This window comes from Podarcis vaucheri, assembly GCF_965113315.1.
Source record: "Podarcis vaucheri genome assembly, chromosome: 6".
Taxonomy (NCBI): domain Eukaryota; kingdom Metazoa; phylum Chordata; class Lepidosauria; order Squamata; family Lacertidae; genus Podarcis; species Podarcis vaucheri.
Genome location: NC_138764.1, coordinates 5086285 through 5107259, shown reverse-complemented (window position 1 = coordinate 5107259; position 20975 = coordinate 5086285). Strand labels below are relative to the sequence as shown.

General features: G+C 44.8%; 1 protein-coding gene across 2 annotated transcripts in view; it reads left to right on the top strand.

Annotated features, from left to right (window-relative positions):
* Nucleotides 1–20975, top strand: part of LAMC1 (laminin subunit gamma 1) — a 127619-nt gene that overhangs the window by 80471 nt on the left and 26173 nt on the right. For both annotated transcript variants that reach the window (XR_014220752.1, XM_082226642.1), the window contains exons 6-16: nucleotides 3425–3542; nucleotides 3790–3888; nucleotides 5203–5339; nucleotides 5588–5710; nucleotides 5826–6015; nucleotides 7949–8061; nucleotides 11390–11611; nucleotides 12660–12848; nucleotides 18472–18717; nucleotides 19145–19298; nucleotides 19987–20129. Coding sequence is in view for 1 of the 2 variants with exons in the window: in XM_082226642.1 (XP_082082768.1) it covers nucleotides 3425–3542; nucleotides 3790–3888; nucleotides 5203–5339; nucleotides 5588–5710; nucleotides 5826–6015; nucleotides 7949–8061; nucleotides 11390–11611; nucleotides 12660–12848; nucleotides 18472–18717; nucleotides 19145–19298; nucleotides 19987–20129 (1734 nt within the window). In the remaining variant the exon portion in view is untranslated. The remainder of the gene's footprint in view (nucleotides 1–3424; nucleotides 3543–3789; nucleotides 3889–5202; nucleotides 5340–5587; nucleotides 5711–5825; nucleotides 6016–7948; nucleotides 8062–11389; nucleotides 11612–12659; nucleotides 12849–18471; nucleotides 18718–19144; nucleotides 19299–19986; nucleotides 20130–20975) is intronic.

Sequence of the window (20975 nt, the reverse complement as noted above, 5' to 3'; positions counted from 1 at the left end):
CTATTGCAGGGATCATGTGGAAGGGGCCAATGGGTTGCACTGCCCATGGGGCATGGCCACCCAAGATCAGCGCTGGAGGGGCCCGTTATGGAAGAGGCAGTGATGTCCCCAAGTGCTTCTTCCAACAGGAGTGGAGAGTTAAGCCTTCTTGCTGCGCCTAGTGATTCAAGTTACCTGGCGTGACTGATGAGGTTAACCCTCTTCTGGTGTGCCTTGAATTCTCTTTCTTGGTCACAGCTCAGCTGGTAGAGCATGAGACTCTTAATCTCAGGGTCGCAAGTTTGAGCCCTGTGTTGGGCAACAAATCCCTGCATTGCAGGGCAATGGGCTAGATGACCCTCATGGTCCGTTCCCACTCTACAGTTCTGTGGTTCTAGAACGGATGATATGTGAACAGAGATCTGTACTTGGGCATTAGTAGAATAGTGTTTAAAATGTTAAACAGTGGTTATCCAGATTCACATATTCAATAAAATCTGTACAGAATGTAATATAGCTGAGGTGTCCAACTCAGGCACTGATCTGAGCTGTGTTTATGTGTTTCTCTGTCAGGCTAATGCTGTGATCAGACTCTTATTTTGCTATTGTGCCAAGTGTAAATGCAAAGTGGGGTTGCAACAATGAAGACTGGTTTTTCAGTCAACGGCAAATTTAGAAGGCCTGATAAGGAGCATTAAAACCTTGTAGTATATTCCATGACACAACAGGCAGCCAGTGTATATTTAAAGTGTGTGTGTGTGTTGATTTAAGAAGTTCAAGAAGGACACTGACAAACTGGAACGTGTCCAGAGGAGGGCAACCAAAATGGTCAAAGGCCTGGAAACGATGCCTTATGAGGAACGGCTAAGGGAGCGGGGCATGTTTAGCCTGGAGAAGAGGAGCTTAAGGGGTGATATGATAGCCATGTTCAAATATATAAAAGGATGTCACATAGAGGAGGGAGAAAGGTTGTTTTCTGCTGCTCCAGAGAAGCGGACACGGAGCAATGGATCCAAACTACAAGAAAGAAGATTCCACCTAAACATTAGGAAGAACTTCCTGACAGTAAGAGCTGTTTGACAGTGGAATTTGCTGCCAAGGAGTGTGGTGGAGTCTCCTACTTTGGAGGTCTTTAAGCAGAGGCTTGACAACCATATGTCAGGAGTGCTCTGATGGTGTTTCCTGCTTGGCAGGGGGTTGGACTCGATGGCCCTTGTGGTCTCTTCCAACTCTATGATTCTATGATTCTATGATTCTAAGATGGCATTTTTGCCTGAGTAATTGTTCCCAAATAATTGCTGGCTTGAAGGAAGACTGTTGACTGTATATGGTAAAGGTCTTTGTGAGCTTCTTGTTGCTAAATCAATCTGTTTTGTTTTAATCCTCTTAATGGGTTTTTTGTGTCAATCTTTTTCTAGCCTAAAAATGAAGTAACCTCTTGCAATGCCAATGAGAAGTTAGCTTTTTAATGTCATCCTTGCCTCTTTAAAGTACTGATACTTGACCCACTGAAAAACAACACAAATGATCCCACTGCATCGTAGTTTGGAAGTTAAATGCCTTGCCATTCAAAGCCTTTAATGCGGTGGTCAGCAAGGCTCACCGGGCATGGGCTGGATCACTCCCACGGAGATCCTCCATGGGCCGGGCCTGCGCAGCGCGACTCCGGAAATCATGTCTGCGCATGTCCCTGGTGCCGGAAATCACTCCTGCACATGCCCAGGCGCCGAAAAGTGCGCCTGCACAGAAGCGATTTCCGGCATCTGGGCATGCACAGAAGTGATTTCCGGAGCCACGGGAGAGAGTCCCCACGCCGCACTGCGCCGGTTTAGCGTGGTGCGCAGGGACTCGCTGAGCGGGCAGCTCAGTTCAGGGGCGGCTCATGGGCCAGTTAAGTGACCCTCATGGGCCGCTTTTGGCCCATGTGCCTTAGGCTGCTGACCTCTGCTTTAATGTAAGAGGCAGCAGCTAGCCTGCTTCCTGTGCTGCCAGTCACCAATCTAGAGGGAAAAGATATGTGGAGACACAGCATATGCTTCAAGAGAACTTGCCAGCAGGATTATTTAGAGTGTGTTATTGAAGTGGGCTTCTTGGGAAGCTGTTTGTTGATCCGTGCTTTGATGGATTGTGACCTATATTATTTCAGATAAAGCCTCTTGCTTATGAAACCCAAAGCCTATATAGTTGGGTTCTGTATTCCTTCAGTATAGGAACTTAAAATGGTTGGGGGTGAAGTCAGTGTGCCCTGCAGTTATGGAATGACCTTCCAGGTGAGGTCTGAGAGTGGACATCTCTCCTTGCCTTTGGGGCAGAGGGGGGACTGCCAAGTCTTCTGTGAAAGCTTTCTAGATTGTTGAGTCTGGTGGCATTTGGTCTGGCTGCCGCTGGCCCAGGATATCTGAGTCTGCGCTGCGTCAGAGCCCAGGCGGAAGCTCTTTGACAGAACGCACCTCTGTACAGAAACAGTCTCTGCCAATAGACAAGGAGCACCTTAAAGGAAAAGGGCTGTGCTAGAATTCTTCTTCCTGCCATCTGCCGTCCTTTATTTGAGGAATCTTATTCATGGAGCATTTCATCACTCGAACCCCCACCTGCCACTGGAAGTGCTGCAGTCCAGACTCAAGTTGCCACCTCAGTGAAAGCTAGACTTTTGCTTTATGTATTTAATAGGACACCAGGGTCTTGTGGCTTTGCTGGTCTGATTTATGTAGAGGCTGAACGTTCTACAACCCGCAGCCCATAGAGAAATATGATAACACTGCTTTTAAATAAATGAATTTATGTACACAAAGCCCAGGTTATAACTCAGATCAGCAAAAGAGAGCGGGGGGGGGGGAAGGAGTGGAGTCTGCTGCTTCCTACAATTGACAAGCAAATCATAAGCTGCTTTTTAAACTCCCTCAATTGTAGTGGACAGACAGCTGGATATTGAACTTCTCAAAAACACCATATAACTAAATAACTAGCAGTGCAGTTCATGCTCTTTTGCCTCACAGAATGTTCAGGATTTTTGTCTGCATGGGCTTAGCCTATTCTGAGCTGTGCCAACAAGAATCAAAATAGTTTGTTTTACATTGTATTGGAGCAAAAGGTTGTTCTTGTCTAAGTATATGCACCACTGGGGGGGGGGGGACACAGCATACAACTGCCAAGTATTAAATTACAGATGATTGCAGCTTCAATATAGGATAAGACCTGGTTTGAGTCTGTAGGTTGGAAACCTTTAGATGGTTAACACATGTTGCATATTTTACTTCAGATTACTTCATCTAGATAGCATTGTTTTAGTCTGGGGTGGAGGGACTATAGAAATGATATACTATTGTGATTGCCTTTGCCTATCCTGGTCCCTCCCTATTTAAGGGCCTAGTTTGAAGAACAAATAGTGCAGTTTTTGTGTTGATTTGCTTTTTAATAGTACCTTAATCTCATTTTGTACACACAGGTTCCCTCAGCACTCAGTGTGACAACTATGGGCGGTGCAGTTGTAAGCCTGGTGTGATGGGCGACAAATGTGATAGATGTCAGCCCGGCTTCCACTCTCTCACAGAGGCCGGTTGCAGGTAAAAGTTGACTGACCCTAGATCAATATATAGATGGAAGTAGTGGCTGTGACAGAGAATGTCCTGATGTGGCTGGGCTGCAGCTCTCATCCTTCCTGACCCCTGGCCGTGATGGCTGAGGGCTGGTGAGAGTTGTGGCCCATCCATATCTGCTGGGCCTCAGGTCTCCTTCCTGATATACTGCCTGGGAACTTGGTTTCCTTCTTCTCCTCAGTGCTCTGACTGGACTTCTTTGCTTCTCTTCCAGGCGGTGTTCTTGCAATCCTGCTGGCAGTAGGGACGAGTGCAACATGGACACGGGGCGTTGTACCTGCAGAGAGAACGCTGAGGGCTTCAACTGTGAAAGGTAGGGGGGGGTTGCATTGCGTCACAGGATTTTGAATGTGGGATTTGACCCATTTGTTGCGCTTTGCCTTTCTGCCCTTTGTAGGGCTGGGAGCAGTGTACAAGAGGGACGATCCCTTTTTTATCCTTACAAAAAATCCATGATGAAAATCAGGCTTGAGAGACAGCTGCTTTTTGGTTTTTTAAAAATAATTTTTATTAAGTTTTCCATTTAACAATCCAATCATATCACATTAATTATTCCAAATTATACCAATACATATCATAAAGTCCAAATATTTTGCCAAATTATATTTTTTTGTTGGGGGTTCCCATGCTTCGAGTTCAGTAAGGGTCCAGTCATCTCATATTTCTGCTGCTTTTAGTGTCCACCAGTTCCATCTTTCAACGTTCTTGTTGTTATCCTTTTTTTTCTTAATAGCCTCTGAGTTGTTTCCACAGGCGAGTTAAAGTAAGCAATATTATGCTTCTGTGTGAACTTTGTAAGGCTCTCCCTTTTTTTAAAGCTGAGAGATGGCTGCTTTTTGAAAGACTTCCTAATGAATCTGATGGTTGAGAGCAGCTCCTGACGTTTCAGTCCGTTTCTCACAAAGAGCAGGTGGGGTAATAAATTGGCACCTGTGCTGGGATTGAGTGAAAAGATTTCACTTGAGAATGTTGGGCTCAATTTTTGTTGGGGAGATGGAAGAGAAATTTGGGCCACTGAAATGAGGCCATTTTGCCAATTGAGAATTAAATATGTAGAGATCCACTTGACAGTAGTGGCTTTTTTTCCCCTTCCTTTTCAACTTGCAGCAGTTCTTCTGCTGTTAGTGAGAACAAGCCCTTTAGGGCTCGGTAACATTTGTGTGGAACACACTGTTGTTATTCTAGCAAAAGCACAGGGTGAATTTGATTATCTATGACAGTGCATGTCTTTAGACACCCCCATGTGCAGAGGTTGGGTCTCAGCTCTCCACCAGAACATGGATATAGCCATGGAAATAACAATTGCCGTATAAAGTGAGGAATGGTTCTGAGTAGGGATTAGAGTCCAGCTTTTCCGGGTCAAAGACCAGCATCTATCTGCTGCACCACAGAAGAAAGACAATCTCTAGCAATACTTTTTCAGGATGCTGGCTGTTATTTTACCAGAATGGAAGACTTCCTCAGATTTAGTGTGAAGTTCTGCCACAAAGTGGTCTAGCTTGACTGTAAGAAATATTGTGGATGCAGCTCTGTGGCCTAGTTAAATGAAACTCTTAAAGATGTGAAGGCAGAAGATCAGTGTGGGAGGTGGATTAGAAGTGCTTAGTGGTTGTTTACTTTATTTTAGGTGCAAACCTGGCTTTTTTAACCTGGATCCCGCCAACCCAAGGGGCTGCACCCCCTGCTTTTGTTATGGGCACTCATCTGTCTGCACCAATGCTGTAGGATACAGCATCTACCGAATTACCTCCAGCTTTCAGTATGGTAAGTGCAAGTTTCAATCTAACTTGAACAACTCCTGCCCTATACCTTAAAAGCTTTAACATTTTCTTTTCACAAGATAGAGACTGCTGCCTGATTCCAGCTGCACTGCAGTAGAACATGGTTTGTGTTGCAGAAAATATAAATTAAATTAAATTATAAAATGATAAGGTTACATCAAGAAAAGCACAGGCTATGCAGCAAATTAGTTTGGCAGTGCTTAAGTTCCAGTTTCTTTTTGTGGCTTTCAGGAGAGGAGGACTGGCACGCAGAACAGCGAGATGGCTCTGAAATCTCAGTTCAGTGGATTAGTGAGACTCAAGAAATATCTGTGATCTCAGAAACTCCCTTTCCCATCTACTTCATTGCTCCAGGTATATAACAAGAGTGGCATGGTTATTTGCATGGACCGGTAGCGTGCTAATATTTACAACTAAACTCCCTGCCTTTACCATTCCTTGGATGTGGACTTTGTTTCTTCCCTTTCAGGCAAGTTCCTTGGGAATCAAGTCTTGAGTTACGGCCAAAACGTGACATTCTCTTTTCGGGTCGATAGGCGGGATACACGCCTTTCTGCGGAGGACATAGTGCTTGAAGGTGCTGGCCTGAGAGTCTCCGTACCTCTGATTGCTCAAGGCAACTCCTATCCCAGTGAGAGCACCCTGAAGTATGCCTTCAGGTGAGGGCATGTGTTTTTCTAATCTGGGGAAGTTCAAGGTTGATCGAAGGAGCAGCAAATGGCTTTAACCAGAATCTAACGCAGCACAAAATGTTTCTTTAAAGAGAGTGCAGTTTTGGATTGGAATTCTAGCTGTGGCCAGCTATGAATTACTTAGCTTGAATCATTGATAAAAGCCGCCTGCAAAAACTCTGGGAACAATGAGATTGTGGGTTTTTTCCAGCAATTTGAAGTTGGCTCATAATTATTGTGCACGCATGTCTCTGTTCTAGATGTAGGCATGTTATTCCCAATGCCACTAGGCAGGCAGTATCCTTCATATTAAGAGGGGTTTTTTCCTTGTATCTGAGTGGATGAAGAATACCTCTTTTAATACAGCTCTATGTAGCATTTTTTAAAAAAGTAATTTGTATTAAAAATATTGCTACTTTAAAAATGTCTGCTGCCAATTTCATTATGCAGTAGATTTTTAACTGATTACTCTAACCAATTATCTGATGTTTGTAGCCCAAACAATATGGCAGCATCACTTAAGAGAGCTACGCTTTCGAGGCTAAAAAGTGTGAAGTTCTGATTTGGGGGGGGGGGGGGGAAGGATCCAGCCAGAGTTGAGCACTTTTGAAGTCCTGTTAATTGGGGAGAGTTAAGAGTGCACCCAGCTTTTCCCTTTCAACCAGTGTGTCCGCAGGTGCTTGCTTCACTTTTTGTGGGATCATGTCTAAATTTTGTTTGAGGACACACATTCATATTTTCAGCTTAAAATGGACTGAGTGTTTTATCCCACATGGTTATTAATAAAAGGCAAATTCAGACTGTACTCTAAAAACATTCTTAAAAACATTATAGCTTCATCCTGTATTGATTTGTTGTTTTTCCTGTCCTTCCTCTGAATAGCTGAGGGCAGCTTATGGATATGTTTTAGACCCAGCTTTGATTCAGCAGAACCAGCCCCCTGTGGCTTCAGACCACCTTCTCTGACTATCTCAATGTGGATAGTTTCTTGTCCTATTTATGGATGCATTTTGTTCCCAGCTCTTCAGGGCTGCCACCTTTCTTTCTCTTCACTGCCAATATAATGTTAAAAATGCAACTGGAACAAAGCATGCAAAATAGACCTGTCTTGTGTGCATCGTTCCCCCTCAGGTTGAACCATTTGCTGTGCTAGGGCTTGCCGATCAGAAGGTCGGCAGTTCAAATCCCCGCAACGGGGTGAGCTCCTGTTGCTCAGTCCCAGCTCCTGCCAACCTAGCAGTTCAAAAGCACATCAAAGTGCAAGTAGATCAAAAGGTGGCGGGAAGGTAAACGGCGGGAAGGTAAACGGCGTTTCCGTGTGCTGCTCTGGTTCGCCAGAAGCGGCTTAGTCATGCTGGCCACATGACCCGTAAGCTGTACGCCGGCTCCCTCGGTCAGTAAAGCGAGATGAGCGCCGCAACCCCAGAGTCTGCCTAATGGTCAGGGGTCCCTTTACCCTTTACCTTTACACACTCTAATAGCTTTTTAAACATAGCTGTTACAACTTGACAGTGGTGCCTATTTGATTGGGATGATGGAAGGATAGTGGGCTGCATGGCAGCTGCTGTGTGGGACTTTTGGGTGTTAATGGCTCTGGAAATCTTGGCTAACCAGCTGATGACTGGGCAGGCTAGAGTGAGTGTGGCCTCCTTCAAGCACTGCTGGCACGCCACTGCCAGGTGGGGGGCAAAGATGGGAAGTTGCTCCAGAAGCTCTTAGCCTGGTGGGATGGAAAGGAAGAAACAAATAAAAGTGCCCCCCCTTTGCACTAATCCCTGAGTAGAGGCAAGTGCCCCCCCCGCCAAATAATAATACAGTAACATTGCACAGTTTCTTGAGTTGTCCTGTAGAAGGGGAATGACTAATCTCACAAATGAATGCTTTAGAGGTTTAAAAGTGATGCATGTTTCTTCTCTGTCAGACTCCATGAAGCTGCAGATTATCCATGGAGACCTTCTCTTACCCCGTTTGAGTTCCAGAAGCTGCTGCACAACTTAACAGCAATCAAGATCCGTGGGACCTACAGTGAGAGGAGTAAGTTGCCACAGTAGTTGGGTGATCAGGCTGCATGGGTGTCCAGCACGTTAGCCTCTTTGCATCAAGAAGGAGAGGAAATAGGCCAGAGACTGGGAACTGCAAGCCTTCCAGATCTTGTTGGGCTGCAGCTTCTACCGTCCCTGAGAACTGGGCAGGCTGGCTGGGGCGGACGGGAGTTTGAGTCCAGCTGCATCTGATGGGACACACGCTCCTCATCCCTGGAATATTATCATTCAACTATTGTTGGATGGTGGTAAATGTTGTAGATTTGCTAAATTGCGGATATTTTCCAGTAATGTTTAAATTTAGAAGAGGGCCAGAGGAAAATTCTTAACATTTTCCAGTAAATCTAAGAGCTGAATGAGCACTTATAATAAATGTCCAAATGCTGTTGTCATTGACCAGCAAATGACATTTTCCTGAGAATTTAACAGGTCATCTTGATTTTGCCAACACCTCCCTGCTTTCCCATGTAAATTGCAGAACTTTCTGAATTATGTATTCATTAACCACCTGGCAGAAGTTGCCCATAATGTAAAGCTAGGCTGATACAATGCAGAAAGCATCTGCTAAATATGTCTAAAATGTATGGAATTTGCAGAAGCATTGGTAAGTAACGTATGCTTTGGTGAATAGCTTTGCTGAAAGGGGGGGAGGGAGAAATGCAGGGAAATTGTGGTGTAATTAACATTCCTTTCATTGCAAACATGCAGGGACACCTAGGGCTGTGGCTGAAGTCAGAGTTCGCTACCCAAAATGTAAACATCCTTCCATTAAAATATAGTCCCATAAAATTATTTTATACATGAAGCGGAGCCCTTCCTAAGGGCAATTTCTAGGGCATGACTTTCAGCAACGAGCCAGTTAGGGGAGCTCTAGAGTTTTGCTGGGAGCTCTCACAACAAGTGTTTATAAAGGATGAATTAAAAAGTTAGGCTGGGCCCAGAGATCAGCCAGTCCATCTGCGAAGGGGCGGTAGCTGTGGGGGCTCTTTCCTGACCATATAAGCCGAAGGAATGGTGTGTGCAAATACATTTTATGGTAGTGAAAGCTGCATTCTTTACCCACTCCCATGCTTTTACAAGGAGGATTTTTTGGCAAGTTGCCATCTCTGCTTGCCTGTTAGCTCTGCTGTGCAAAGGCATCTCCCTGCTTTGGTCTCTCAGCATCACACGGAGGCCCAGGGCAGATGTAGGGCTGCTTCCCTGAGCACCTGCACTTGCAGTTCAGGAGCCAGGCGCAGAAATGCACCTTCCCTCCTGCCACCTCTGGAGCAGTTCCACTTGCCAGCATTAACTATGGTTTCATGTTGCATGTGCCTGCCTGCAAATCAGGAACTAGAGAATAAAAGCTATGGTTTTGAGCAGATTTGTGAAGCATAGATATGAGGGACCTTTGCTTCACATCTCATGCAAAACCAGTCAAATGTTTATTCGGCTATTATGCCCATCATAAAGACAACACACAAAACAAATAAAATAAAATAGCGGTCTCGTACAAGCCACAAGTAATATAACACAATTCACAGCTCACAAGGACAAATATTGGCAATTCAAAATGAAAATTTAAGATTAAGATTAAAAATTTGGACACTACGCTAAAATCAATATCTGATGTCATTATCGAAAATTCTTATAGCTATCAATAATCAGCTAACATTCCATTCCGTCTCTTGTAAGAGAGGACGGCTGTTAGGAATTTAGCAACCTGTAGGGTAATATAAGGATCCACATCTTGAAGAACCCAGGCAAGCTGTAGGTCTACTGGTTTGTCAGCCATAGGCTGGATTATGGAGTTTAGTATACTAGCACGCATCTCATGCAAAATGATAATTCACACAAAGCAGGAGAGGAGGCAGAACTGGTCTAGGGAGCGCAGGAGGAAGTGGGATGGAGGGTTTGTTCCTGGCCCCTGGTGCAGTTGGTAGCAAACAAGTTCTTTTTTCTGCACTTTACATAATGGGTCCCTTGTGCTCCTAAGATTTACCAACCTTGTGGACTGTATCAGGAACAAATTCGAATCACAGAGCCTGAATGGTATTGAAGAGCGATCTAGTCCAGTTCCCTTTCCTCAGTCAAGAGCCTATGCAAACTAATGCATTTGAGTGGCACAAACAGAGTGCAAGGGACTGTGCACTGCAGACACATATAATTCAGCTGGTTGAAATAAATAAAGCTTTGTTGAAGGCTGCCCAGAATGGCTGGGGAAACTCAGCCAGATGCGTGGGGTGTTGTTGTTGTTGTTGTTGTTATTGTTATCATCACCATCACTATCACGCTGTGTAGGCCACATTCTTATGGCTGCTAGTCAGATTCACCTGGGAGAAAAATAGTTCCCAGCCTTAAATATGGCCGTCATTTAGACTCTCCAAGAATGAGCTAAAACTCCACCCGCAGAGAACTCTCAGAATCAGATTTTTTTAAAAAAAATGTTACACACACACAGCATCAGTAAAAAATATAAGGTTTATAGTTTACCTTGGGACTTGGCTACTTTAGTAAAGAAAAAGCGTTTTATATGCGTTATAACACTGTGACACCAGATGGCCCTGTAGAGTCCTGTCTTTCACCAACATGATTTCCCACAATAAAGTTTACAATATGTTTTCCTGAAACACTTTTTTGATGTGTCTAGAAGAGGCATAGGCAAACTCGGCTCTCTGGATGTTTTGGGACTACAACTCCCGTCATCCCTAACTAACAGGACCAGTGGTCAGGGATGATGGAAGTTGTAGTCCCCAATCATCTGGAGGGCCGAGTTTGCCTATGCCTGGTCTAGAACCAGCCTTGCAGTGCACAAAATGTATAATTTGACATGGATGAATTAGAAAGGTTTTTTTAAACCAAAACCTAATAATTTGATTTATTTATATGCTATCTTCTAAGCAGAAACACGTGGAAGATAGTTTTGTTGACATTTAAACCATATGTTCACCTAGTGCAACAGTGCTGCCAATAGTTACGGTCATTTCTAATCCCTCATAGGAAGGTTTGTAAAACAACCAAGGAATTGAGAATTGACTACGGGAGTCAAAACTGTGGTGAAAGTAGCCACAGAATTTGCTGGTGGGGAAGTTGAAAGGATGGCGCTGGTTCCTTCCTTCCTCACTCTCATCCCACACGAGTCCTGGCCAGGGCCTCAGGGAGAAGGTCACCGGCAGGGTCACATCTGCGAGGCCCACAGCTGGAAATCTTGAACATGTGAACATGTGTTTTGTCTTGGACAGGATTCAGGTTCTTTGCTTCCAAAGCTGTTCTAAGCTTCTACACTTCTAATAGTTAATGATAGTCACATTTGCATGTATGAACCACATCTTTTCTTCCAGGTGCTGGATATTTGGATGATGTCACTATTGTGAGCGCTCGGCCTGGGTCTGGAACACCAGCAACGTGGGTGGAGAGCTGTACGTGTCCCACAGGATACTTGGGGCAGTTCTGTGAACGATGTGCCCAGGGCTACAGGAGGGAGACCCCTAATCTTGGGCCCTATAGTCCGTGTGTGCCTTGCTTCTGCAATGGGCACAGTGAAACGTGCAACCCTGAATCGGGTAAGAGAGAGTGCTCAGATGCAGATGGTGTTGGGGTTTTAACTTTTTATTTTTGAGCTTTGCCATTAGACCTAGAATATGATGCTATCCCAGGAAGTCTCATTGAATTGATAGCATTGGCAGTTGACCTGAGATTGAAAAAAGTACTTATTCACACAGCATGTAGTTGTCCCATGACAGTTTCTCCCACCAGAGGGAGCGATGCCCACCAGCCTGGAAGGTTGGTTCCTAAGGAACTGCACATGGGGACCCAGGAGCTGTTTGTGGGCTTCACGCAAGCTTCTGGTTGGCCACTGGGAGAACAGGAAGCTGGGCTAGATGGGTCCCCTTTGGCCTGATCCAGCAGCCAGGCCCTTACACACTTACAGGCTCTTACGTTCTTATGAGAACGTTCTCTTATGCAGTGGCGTAGCGTGGGTTGTCAGCACCCGGGGCAAGGCAAGTAATTTGCGCCCCCTAACCCGTGGATTTGCGCCCCCTAACCCCCAGATGTTGCGCCCGGTGCGGCCGGCCCCCCCTGCACCCCCCACGCTACGCCACTGCTCTTATGAGAACGTCTTCATGCCACCCAACAACTCCTTTCCCAGGTGCATTGGTAGTACCTGATCACAGCAAAGAACAAGCCAGTAGCTCCCTCTTCTGGCAAGGTGCCTGTATCTGTTTCTCAGTCTCTAATTTGAGGCCTGTGGCACTTTACATAGATTTAAGCCAAGCAGCCAGAGTTGAAAGTTTTTCTGGACCCTGACAGTGTTCACAGGGGAAATTCCCCTCTTCCTCATTTAGTTTTACTTTTCAGTTCTCTCCCCCCCCCCCTTGATAATACTGTTCTTGGAATGGCAAGCAGTCAATGGAAAGTCAAAGCCATAAGCGAAAAAATAAATCCAGCCTTGTGCCTTGTCCACCCCCTAAAGCTTAAGCACATAATGTTTCCGGGAAAGGCCATGTGCTGAGAAATTAGTCTGGGCCAGGAGAGATTCCGGTAAAGCAGTTGCCCACTGGCTGCATAGACCTGGGGAATAAACCGCCCTCTTTCTCCCACCTAAAACAGGAGCCTGTGACTGCAGGGACAACACAGCAGGTCCTCACTGTGAGAAGTGCAGCGATGGCTATTATGGAGATGCAACCACAGGCAGCTCTTCCGACTGCCAGCCGTGTCCATGTCCAGGGGGATCAAGCTGTGCCATAGTACCCAAAACCAAGGAGGTGGTGTGCACCAGTTGCCCAGCTGGTACTACAGGTATGCTGCCATACATGAAGCTTCAGTTATGCATATTCACATGCTACTTGCCAGAGGTCTCTTAAGGGGGGGGGGAATGGTTGAATGATGTTCCATACACTTTATTACTTTTTTAATACGGGGTGGGGAACTTTTTACAGCTCAAGTTCCACATACCTTCATTGACAACTACCTGGGGGGTTGGCAGGGTCCAGAATGTGAATGGAGCAATAGATTATGATGATTTATTTGATTTATATACTGCTCTTTATCAAAAGATCCCAGGCCAGTATATAACATTAAAAACACATTTTACAGGACATAAAAATAAAAACATAGACAAAGCTATGTTTATGATAATGAAATAATCATAATAAAAGGTGCCCCCACCCCTTTAACAGACCATAGACTATATGATGGCCAAAGACCTGGGTGAAAGGATTGTTTTCGTCTGGCACCTCAGACGTGTAATGATGACGTCAGGCAAGTCACCACCAAAAAGACCCATTTTCATTTTGCCACCCTCTGAACCCCTCAGGGAGGGGGATATTGACAAGGACCTCCAATGACAAGCACATGCTCTTACTTTTGTACATAAAATCATAGAATCTTAGAATTGGAAGAGTCATCTAGTCCAACCCCCTGCAGTGCCGGAATCTCAGCTAAAGCACCCGGGACAGAGGGCCGTCCAACCTCTGCTTATAAAAACCTCCAAGGAAGGAGAGTCTGCCACCTCTCGTGGGAGTCTGTTCCACTGCTGAACTCCTCTTACTGTCAGCAAGCTTTTCTGAATGTTTAGTCGGAATCTCCTTTCTTGCAACTTGAAGCCATTGCCTCGAGTCCTGCCCTCAGGAGCAGGAGAAAACAAGCATGCTTCCTCTTCTGTTTGTCAGTCCTTCAGATATTTGAAGGTGGCTATCATATCTCCCTCAGTCTCCTCTTTTCCAGGCTAAATATCCCCAACTCCTTCAACCATTCCTCATAAGGCTTGGTTTCCAGATCCTTGATAATCTTGGTCACCCTCCTCTGCACATGTTCCAGCGTGTCAGCATCCTTCTTAAATTGTGGTGCCCAGAATTGGACACAGTATTCCAGATGTGACCTGACCAAGACAGAATCGAGTGGTACTATTACTTCCCTTGATCTGGACACTAGATTTCTGATGATGCAGTCTAGAATAGCATTCACTTTTTTTGCTGCTGCATCACACTGTTGACTCATGTTAAGCTTGTGGTTCACCCCTAGATCCTTTTCATGTGTCCTGCTAGTAAGCCAAGTGCCCCCCATCCTATATTTGTGCATCTGGTTCTTCCTGCCTAAGTGCCAGGCCTAACATTTGTCCCTATGGAAATTTAATTTGTTAGCTTGGGCCCTGTTCTCCAATCTGTTAAGGTCATTTTGAATTCTGATTCTGTCTTCTGCAACATTAGCTACCCCTCCCAGTTTGGTGTCATTTGCAAATTTGATGAGCATCCCCTCAATTCCTTCACCCAAGTCATTTATAAAGATGTTAAACAATAACGGACCCAGGACACCCCACTTGTCACTTTTTCCCAGGACGACAAGACACCATGAATTAGTACTCTTTGGGTTTGGTCAGTCAACCAGCTACAAATCCACCCAACAGGTCCCTCATTCAACCCACATTTTATCAGCTTCCTCTAGAGAAGATCATGGAGGAATTTGTCAAAAGCATTACAGAAATCAAGATACACAATGTCCATGGCATTTCCCTGATCCATCAAAAAAAGATATCAGATTGGTCTGGCAAGACTTACTTTTGAGAAACCCATGCTGGGTCTTTGCAATCACAGCATCCTTTTCTAAATGTTCACAGACTGTTGAATTCTCTGTTCTAGGACATTCCCTGGTATTGACGTCAAGCTCGCTGGTCGGTAGTAACTCTGGTCTTCCCTTTCCCCCTTTTTGAAGATGGGGACAATATTTGCCTGTTTCCAGTCTGTAGGGACCTTGTCTGTTCTCCAAGAACTCCTTAAGATCTACAATAGACTACTTTCCAGCCACTCAGAAAGTCGGTGGTTTTAATCCTCTGCCCAAGCAAGCAGAGAGGCATCCTGCCAGTTATGGGACAAATTCCAGTCAGGCAAAAGCACTCAAGGAAGGGCATGGAACGGGGCTAGTGAGAGGTGTGGCCTGGAGAGAGTTGCAAGGACCAGTTGAGTAAGCCCTTGGCCCTGAGGTTCTCCACCTCCATTTAACATTTCAAGCATATTTCAAGCAAGCTTTATTTATAGTGAACCTCCTTTTATGGGTGGGTGGGTAGCCAGAACTGTTTATGCCGTTCCATGGGTAATAGTGAATAACCATAGAATGCAACCAAGCTGGAAAATGAAGATTTCTATGCCAGACCTGGGAACAAGGAGAGAAAAGGAGGTGGAGAAAGCAATATTGGATGGGCCAGCAGCATAAACATAGCTGCTTTACCAGGCCAAGCCTAGGCACCCCTTACACACTCAGTACAGATTATTGAATTCAGTGCTGTTGCTAGTATCCTACCTCAATCCTCTGTTAGTTCCCTCTAAAACAGAAGCTGATGTCACATGGTGCTTGTTTTAGGGTGAAGTGCACAGTAGTGAATTGGTGGTGGAGTTTACTTTCCCTTTCCCTTTCCCTGTGGCCAATATAAGTGCAGTGTCTTTGGGTATTGTTTGATTGGGGAAATGGACTTTGCAGCCCAACTGAGGGTGATACCTTTGCTTAAGAACTGTGGATAATAGGTATCCAGGAAAGCTGAAGACAAACAACACACACACACACACACACACACACACACACACACCCCTCTCCTTCCTGTCCTAGTGAATTGCAAGGCAGTTTAGAATTGGCCCCCAGATGAACTATTGGCTGATTCATCTGAGGAGAAGGCAGCCCCCAAATAATTGTGCAACGTGTCTGCATTCCATGAATGAGCTTGTAAGAGTTGTGCAAGCCAACACAAAATTTTTTTTTACATCTTAGTGCTGGCGGCTCCTTTGTATTTCTTATCAGCCCTAACAGCCATGATGCACCTGGACTCCTGTTTCTTTGAAGTTCAAGTCCCTCCCCCCCCCCCATTAAGCTTTAGTTCTTCCATATCAATTAATGGACAGATGAAAATAACGATAGCTTTCTGTATGGTGTCTGTGGCGGTTGCGAGAAGCCATCTGTCTGAATGTGCTCGAGAGGAGAGGAGAGGAGAGGAGAGAGCCGTCTCCCGTCCCTTTCTAAGGATTCTCCCAACTGAAATACATTTTCTGCCAACACAAGAACTAAAACATGCAAACATAAAACTCAAGGGTGTAGCCAGGAGTGGCGGGGGGGGGGGCAGCAGCTGCCTCCCTAAATCAATTCAAATCTGAGGTTCTGCCCCCTTAACAACAATCCTGGTTACACCAATGATAAAACTCCTAGTCTATTGTGCCCTATAATACAAATATGAAACTAAAAGTGAACCTGTCCCAGTGTCATCCTGACACTCCTCTACCCAAATGCTCAGCTGTTTATTTCTCCTTAGCATTTCCTGTTTTGCACTCTTTTGGTCTTTGTATGGATTATAAATTTGATTATACCTGTTTGCTCTCCATCATGTTTTCAGCAAACTCCTTTTCAGTTTAAGGTTTTTACTGTGGAAATGTTGCTTCACTTTTCAGCTCTGCTTTCTGTCTTTTAACTCCTTGGTTTTTCAAGTCATGGGGGAGGGCTTCCCCCTTGTCAAGATGGCACATTTCTTCCTTCTCATCTTGCATTACGCCCAACCCCTTTAGAGCTCTTAACTTTGGAATTTGTTGCCAGCCATAGTCGATTCAACTTAAATTTCTTCCCATTTTCAAAAAGCATCAAAGTCTTCCCACAGAGCTGTCTTCTTTGTGCCACTTGCAACCATTCTTTGACATCAGTCTCCTGTTGCTTTTTCCTTTTGTAAGAAAATGACCAAGAAAGATGTTTTTAGCTTACATTTAGTTTACGCACACATTGGATTTCCGCTAAAAATTCCTTTCTTCCTCCTTTCCCTTTTGGTTTTTCTCTTTTATTCCTCCTGCCTTCCCCATATTACCTTCACTCTTTTATAAGCCTTCAAGAAGGACATTGTGCTTAATTCTCGGAACAATGCCTTCTCTGTTTTCAGTTCTTTACAAGTTGGCTTGTCTTAATAGTATACTATTTAATAGTAGTATTTTATTCAGAGGGTTGGTGGCTGAATTTGGAAGCATGGTTTATTGAGATGGGAATGAGCCTGTGAAAGTCTCAAGTTCCCACTTGCTTCCCAGCACTAGTGAAGAAGCCACGGGGAAGCTGTCATTTCCATTTTTGGTTAACCAGATTCAACCAAACCATAAAAATTGCTACTGAACCCTAAACTGTGTTCAGTCTTAACCAGTTCCGCAACCTCTTTGGTGCATTGCGGCACCTCATTGTAGCGCACTGGCAGCTGTCTAGCAGCATGTTGCCCAGAGCTGCGTGTCGGAGGCTTTGGGCTGCACAGAGTGTCGGAGGTGACGTTGTAATGCGGCCACAGTGATGCTAGCAGTGGGACGATTGGGCAGAGAAGTGTCCCCCCCCCCCGCTAAAAAAGGCTCTCTTAGGGTTGTCCATCAAAAAAGCTCAACAACTTTTTGGGAGTCCCTGCACCTCTTTTTCTAGGAAAAAACACTGGTCTTAACCATGGTTTGCAGCTAGCTTTTTTTTTAACAAAGTAAGTTTTTTAAAAAAATAATAATACTCAGATGTCAAAGCAAGCTACAATTTATAAAAAATGGAAGTGAAAGCCTTCAAACCTTGTGGTTACACCAGAGGGGGGGGGTATGAACCCAAGGCTACCACAGGCTCATTTCCATCCCAGTGAACTACAGCTTATCATGTCAATGGAATAACTCCGGTGTGACACAATGGTTTGATTGCTGGATTTGGACATGAAAAACAAATTTTCATATCCACAGTGCTTTACTTTCTCCCAGCATTGTTGTGAGGCTAAAGTACTACTATGAGCTCTTTGGAGGAAAAAACAACATGCACGTATAATAAACAAATGGGACCAGCAACAAAATTTTGCATTGTGGCCAAAAGGAAGTATTTCTGTTTCAGGTTCCAGCCAAGCATTCTGTCCAGGCATGGCATTTCACACTCTTCCATTTTTCCTTTCCATGTCTCACTGCACATGCTGTTGCTACTGAACATGCTTAGAGCTCATAGGACTGTTGGGAGGTGGTTTGATCCTTGGAGTCTTTCTTTTTGAAACGCATTTCTTAAAATCTTGGGATTCTCCCAGCATCCCTCTTGCTTCAGTGGCTCCATTTTGGCTACAGTTCTGTTAATATTCATCACCTGAGCTTTCTGGCCAAACTTGGCCCTCCAGCTGTTTTGGGACTACAGTTCCAATCACCCCTGACCACTGGTCCTGTTAGCTAGGGATGATGGGAGTTGTAGTCCCCAAACAGCTGGAGGGCCAAGTTTGGCCATGCCTGGATTAAGTGATAAATGCAAGATCAATTTTCATTACTTGACTGAATTGCGTGTTGGTGTTTGTGTGGATTAGAGTTCTGAAATTATAAATGTTTGGTTTCACTCATCCTGATATTTTTTAGGCTATAAAAGAACAGCATCCAAGAAAATTCATTTTGCTTTCTAATGTGCTTTGCCCTTGTAGGCAAACGGTGTGAATTGTGCGATGATGGCTATTTTGGAGATCCTCTTGGTGAGAATGGCCCTGCCAGGCTTTGCCGCCTCTGCCAGTGCAGTGACAACATTGACCCCAATGCTGTTGGGAATTGCAACCGCTTGACGGGCGAATGTCTGAAGTGCATCTATAATACGGCTGGTTTTTACTGTGACCGGTGCAAAGATGGATTCTATGGGAATCCCTTGGCTCAGAATACAGAGGACAAGTGCAAAGGTATGTGTCTGTAATACGTTCTTTGTTACAATCCAGAGGTCTAGGTCAGAACACAAGACACTCCCCATCTCCTAGGCACTTGTAATCATTGTGGTGAAACTGCACATAATCTTTCATCTTGAACTTGTAAAGAATAGTTGCTTGCCCTTTGCAGGGAGGCATCCCCGGATTTATGTATTGTAGCATTTTAAATAATAAAACACCTGAAATACAAAATAGTACTTTTGCACTTTCCCCCATTGAGGGCACACCCTTCACACATCCCACTAAGGGGGAGATGGTGAGACTTCTGTTTCCAACATGGTACAGAAGCACTGAAAACACAAAGTGCCTTGGGCTTCCTGCGACTTCAACTAGTCCACAGCTGTTCTCCGAACCCTTTCTCATTAGAAAATACGTGTTGATGGGTCCCCTTTTGCTCCTGCAGCTTGCAGCTGTAATCCTTACGGCACGGTGAACTTACAGACCAACTGCAATCAAGTAACGGGGCAGTGTGAGTGCCTTCCGCACGTCACAGAAAGGGACTGCAGCTCTTGTCAGCCCGGCTTCTACAACCTGCAGAGCAGACGGGGCTGCGAGAGGTGAGCTGCGTCCCACTGCTCTCAACTTGTCACAGGAACTCCTTGGGGGAAGGTTAGGAGAGCAGTGGTGGCAAAAATGGTGCCTATAACTCCTTCCCAGAAGATCAATATGGTGGCACCCTCCCTTCATATACCTACTTAAAATTCCACCTTTTCTTTGAAGACATTACTTAACCTTTTAGTCCCTCTTCCCTTCAGAAATGGCCTTAATAGCTATAGCTACACTTTGGCCCGTTCCCCCCTTCCCTTGCTTTTTCCTAGGCTGATAATAATAACCGGCTGAAATTTTGGGACATTGCTAATTACTATTGCAGGTGACAGTAACTACATTGTAGGTCTGTTTCTGTGACCCTGGGGTGGATCTCAATCCAGTTCTTAGGAGGGAAGAAGTTGCTCCTCAAATAGTAGACTAGCATTTAGAAGGCTGCCTTATTGAGCTAGCAGTCTTCCCCTTTGTGAGGTTTTTTTGGAAAGCAGGCAAATGCACTTTATCTTGTATTTCATATAGGCACGTTTTGATGCAGCATTATTTCAGACCTCATGGCAAATGTGACTTGCATTGCAATGTACCCAAATCAAACATGATGGTCATGTGCAATCTTAATGCTTTAACTTTGTGCCTTAATGCTAAAAAAATGTGTTCTTCTTTTTCTTCTTCTTCTTCCTCCTCCTCCTCCTCCTCTGGTAGGTGTAACTGCCATCCATTGGGTTCCACTAATGGCCACTGTGAGATACAGACAGGGCAATGTGAATGCCAGCCAGGCATTACTGGGCAGCGTTGCGAGAGATGTGAGGCAAACCATTTTGGATTTGGTCCTGAAGGCTGCAAACGTAAGCAAGGGTTTTTCTTTCCCATCTTTTTTGCTTACATTTGTTTATCACCATTTTTTCTTCTCTGTTGAAAATGTGTTTCGTTGCTCACCACTATTAGTGTGTTTATGGACTTGGACACCACAAGAGGCTCTTTGCGTCACCCTCCCCATTTTTTTCGTTTGTCTGTCTGCTTCCTGCATGCTGTGTGAGTTTCAAGTCTATGGAGGATGTTTTTGCAGTTGTGTGAGTCTTAACTTTCTCCCTCTAGGGCATTATGATTGCATATACTTGTAGACCATCTGCTGCTCGTTGTCATAAACACTTGCTCTGAGTTTTGTCCCAGAACTGACCTGTTTTCTGGCTGTTACACTCCTACGCCTCTACTCTGGAATGTGGCCTTTAGCTGCTAACTCGGGCTTGAGAACATGCAAAGTGTGTCAGATTGGGACATACATTCCTACTTATCTAAACCCTCCCATCTCGGGTTCCCTAATATCTCAAGAGTAAAGTGAATCTAAGTGTTGGTTTGATACAGTGCCCCAGTGAACATGCATCTGTGCTTCCCTGCAAACCGTGGCTTGTAGATTGGAAGCTGGCCTCAGGAATATTGCTGTATTCCCACCTTCTCTCTACAGAGCTGTCTCCCCTTTGCAGCATTATCCATAGTTTTATGTTGAATAAGTAAACATCTGATTGAGAGATGAAAATCATTGTTTGGAAAGTGCTTGGGATCCAGTAATTGTGTTGGTGAGCATATAATGCTAAGCCATGATTCCACCTGGCAAGGAGAGGTTGGAGAATAGGGAAGGAAGGAGGACAAGGAAGCATTCATTTCAGTTTGCAAGCCATGATTTCTGGGGAGCC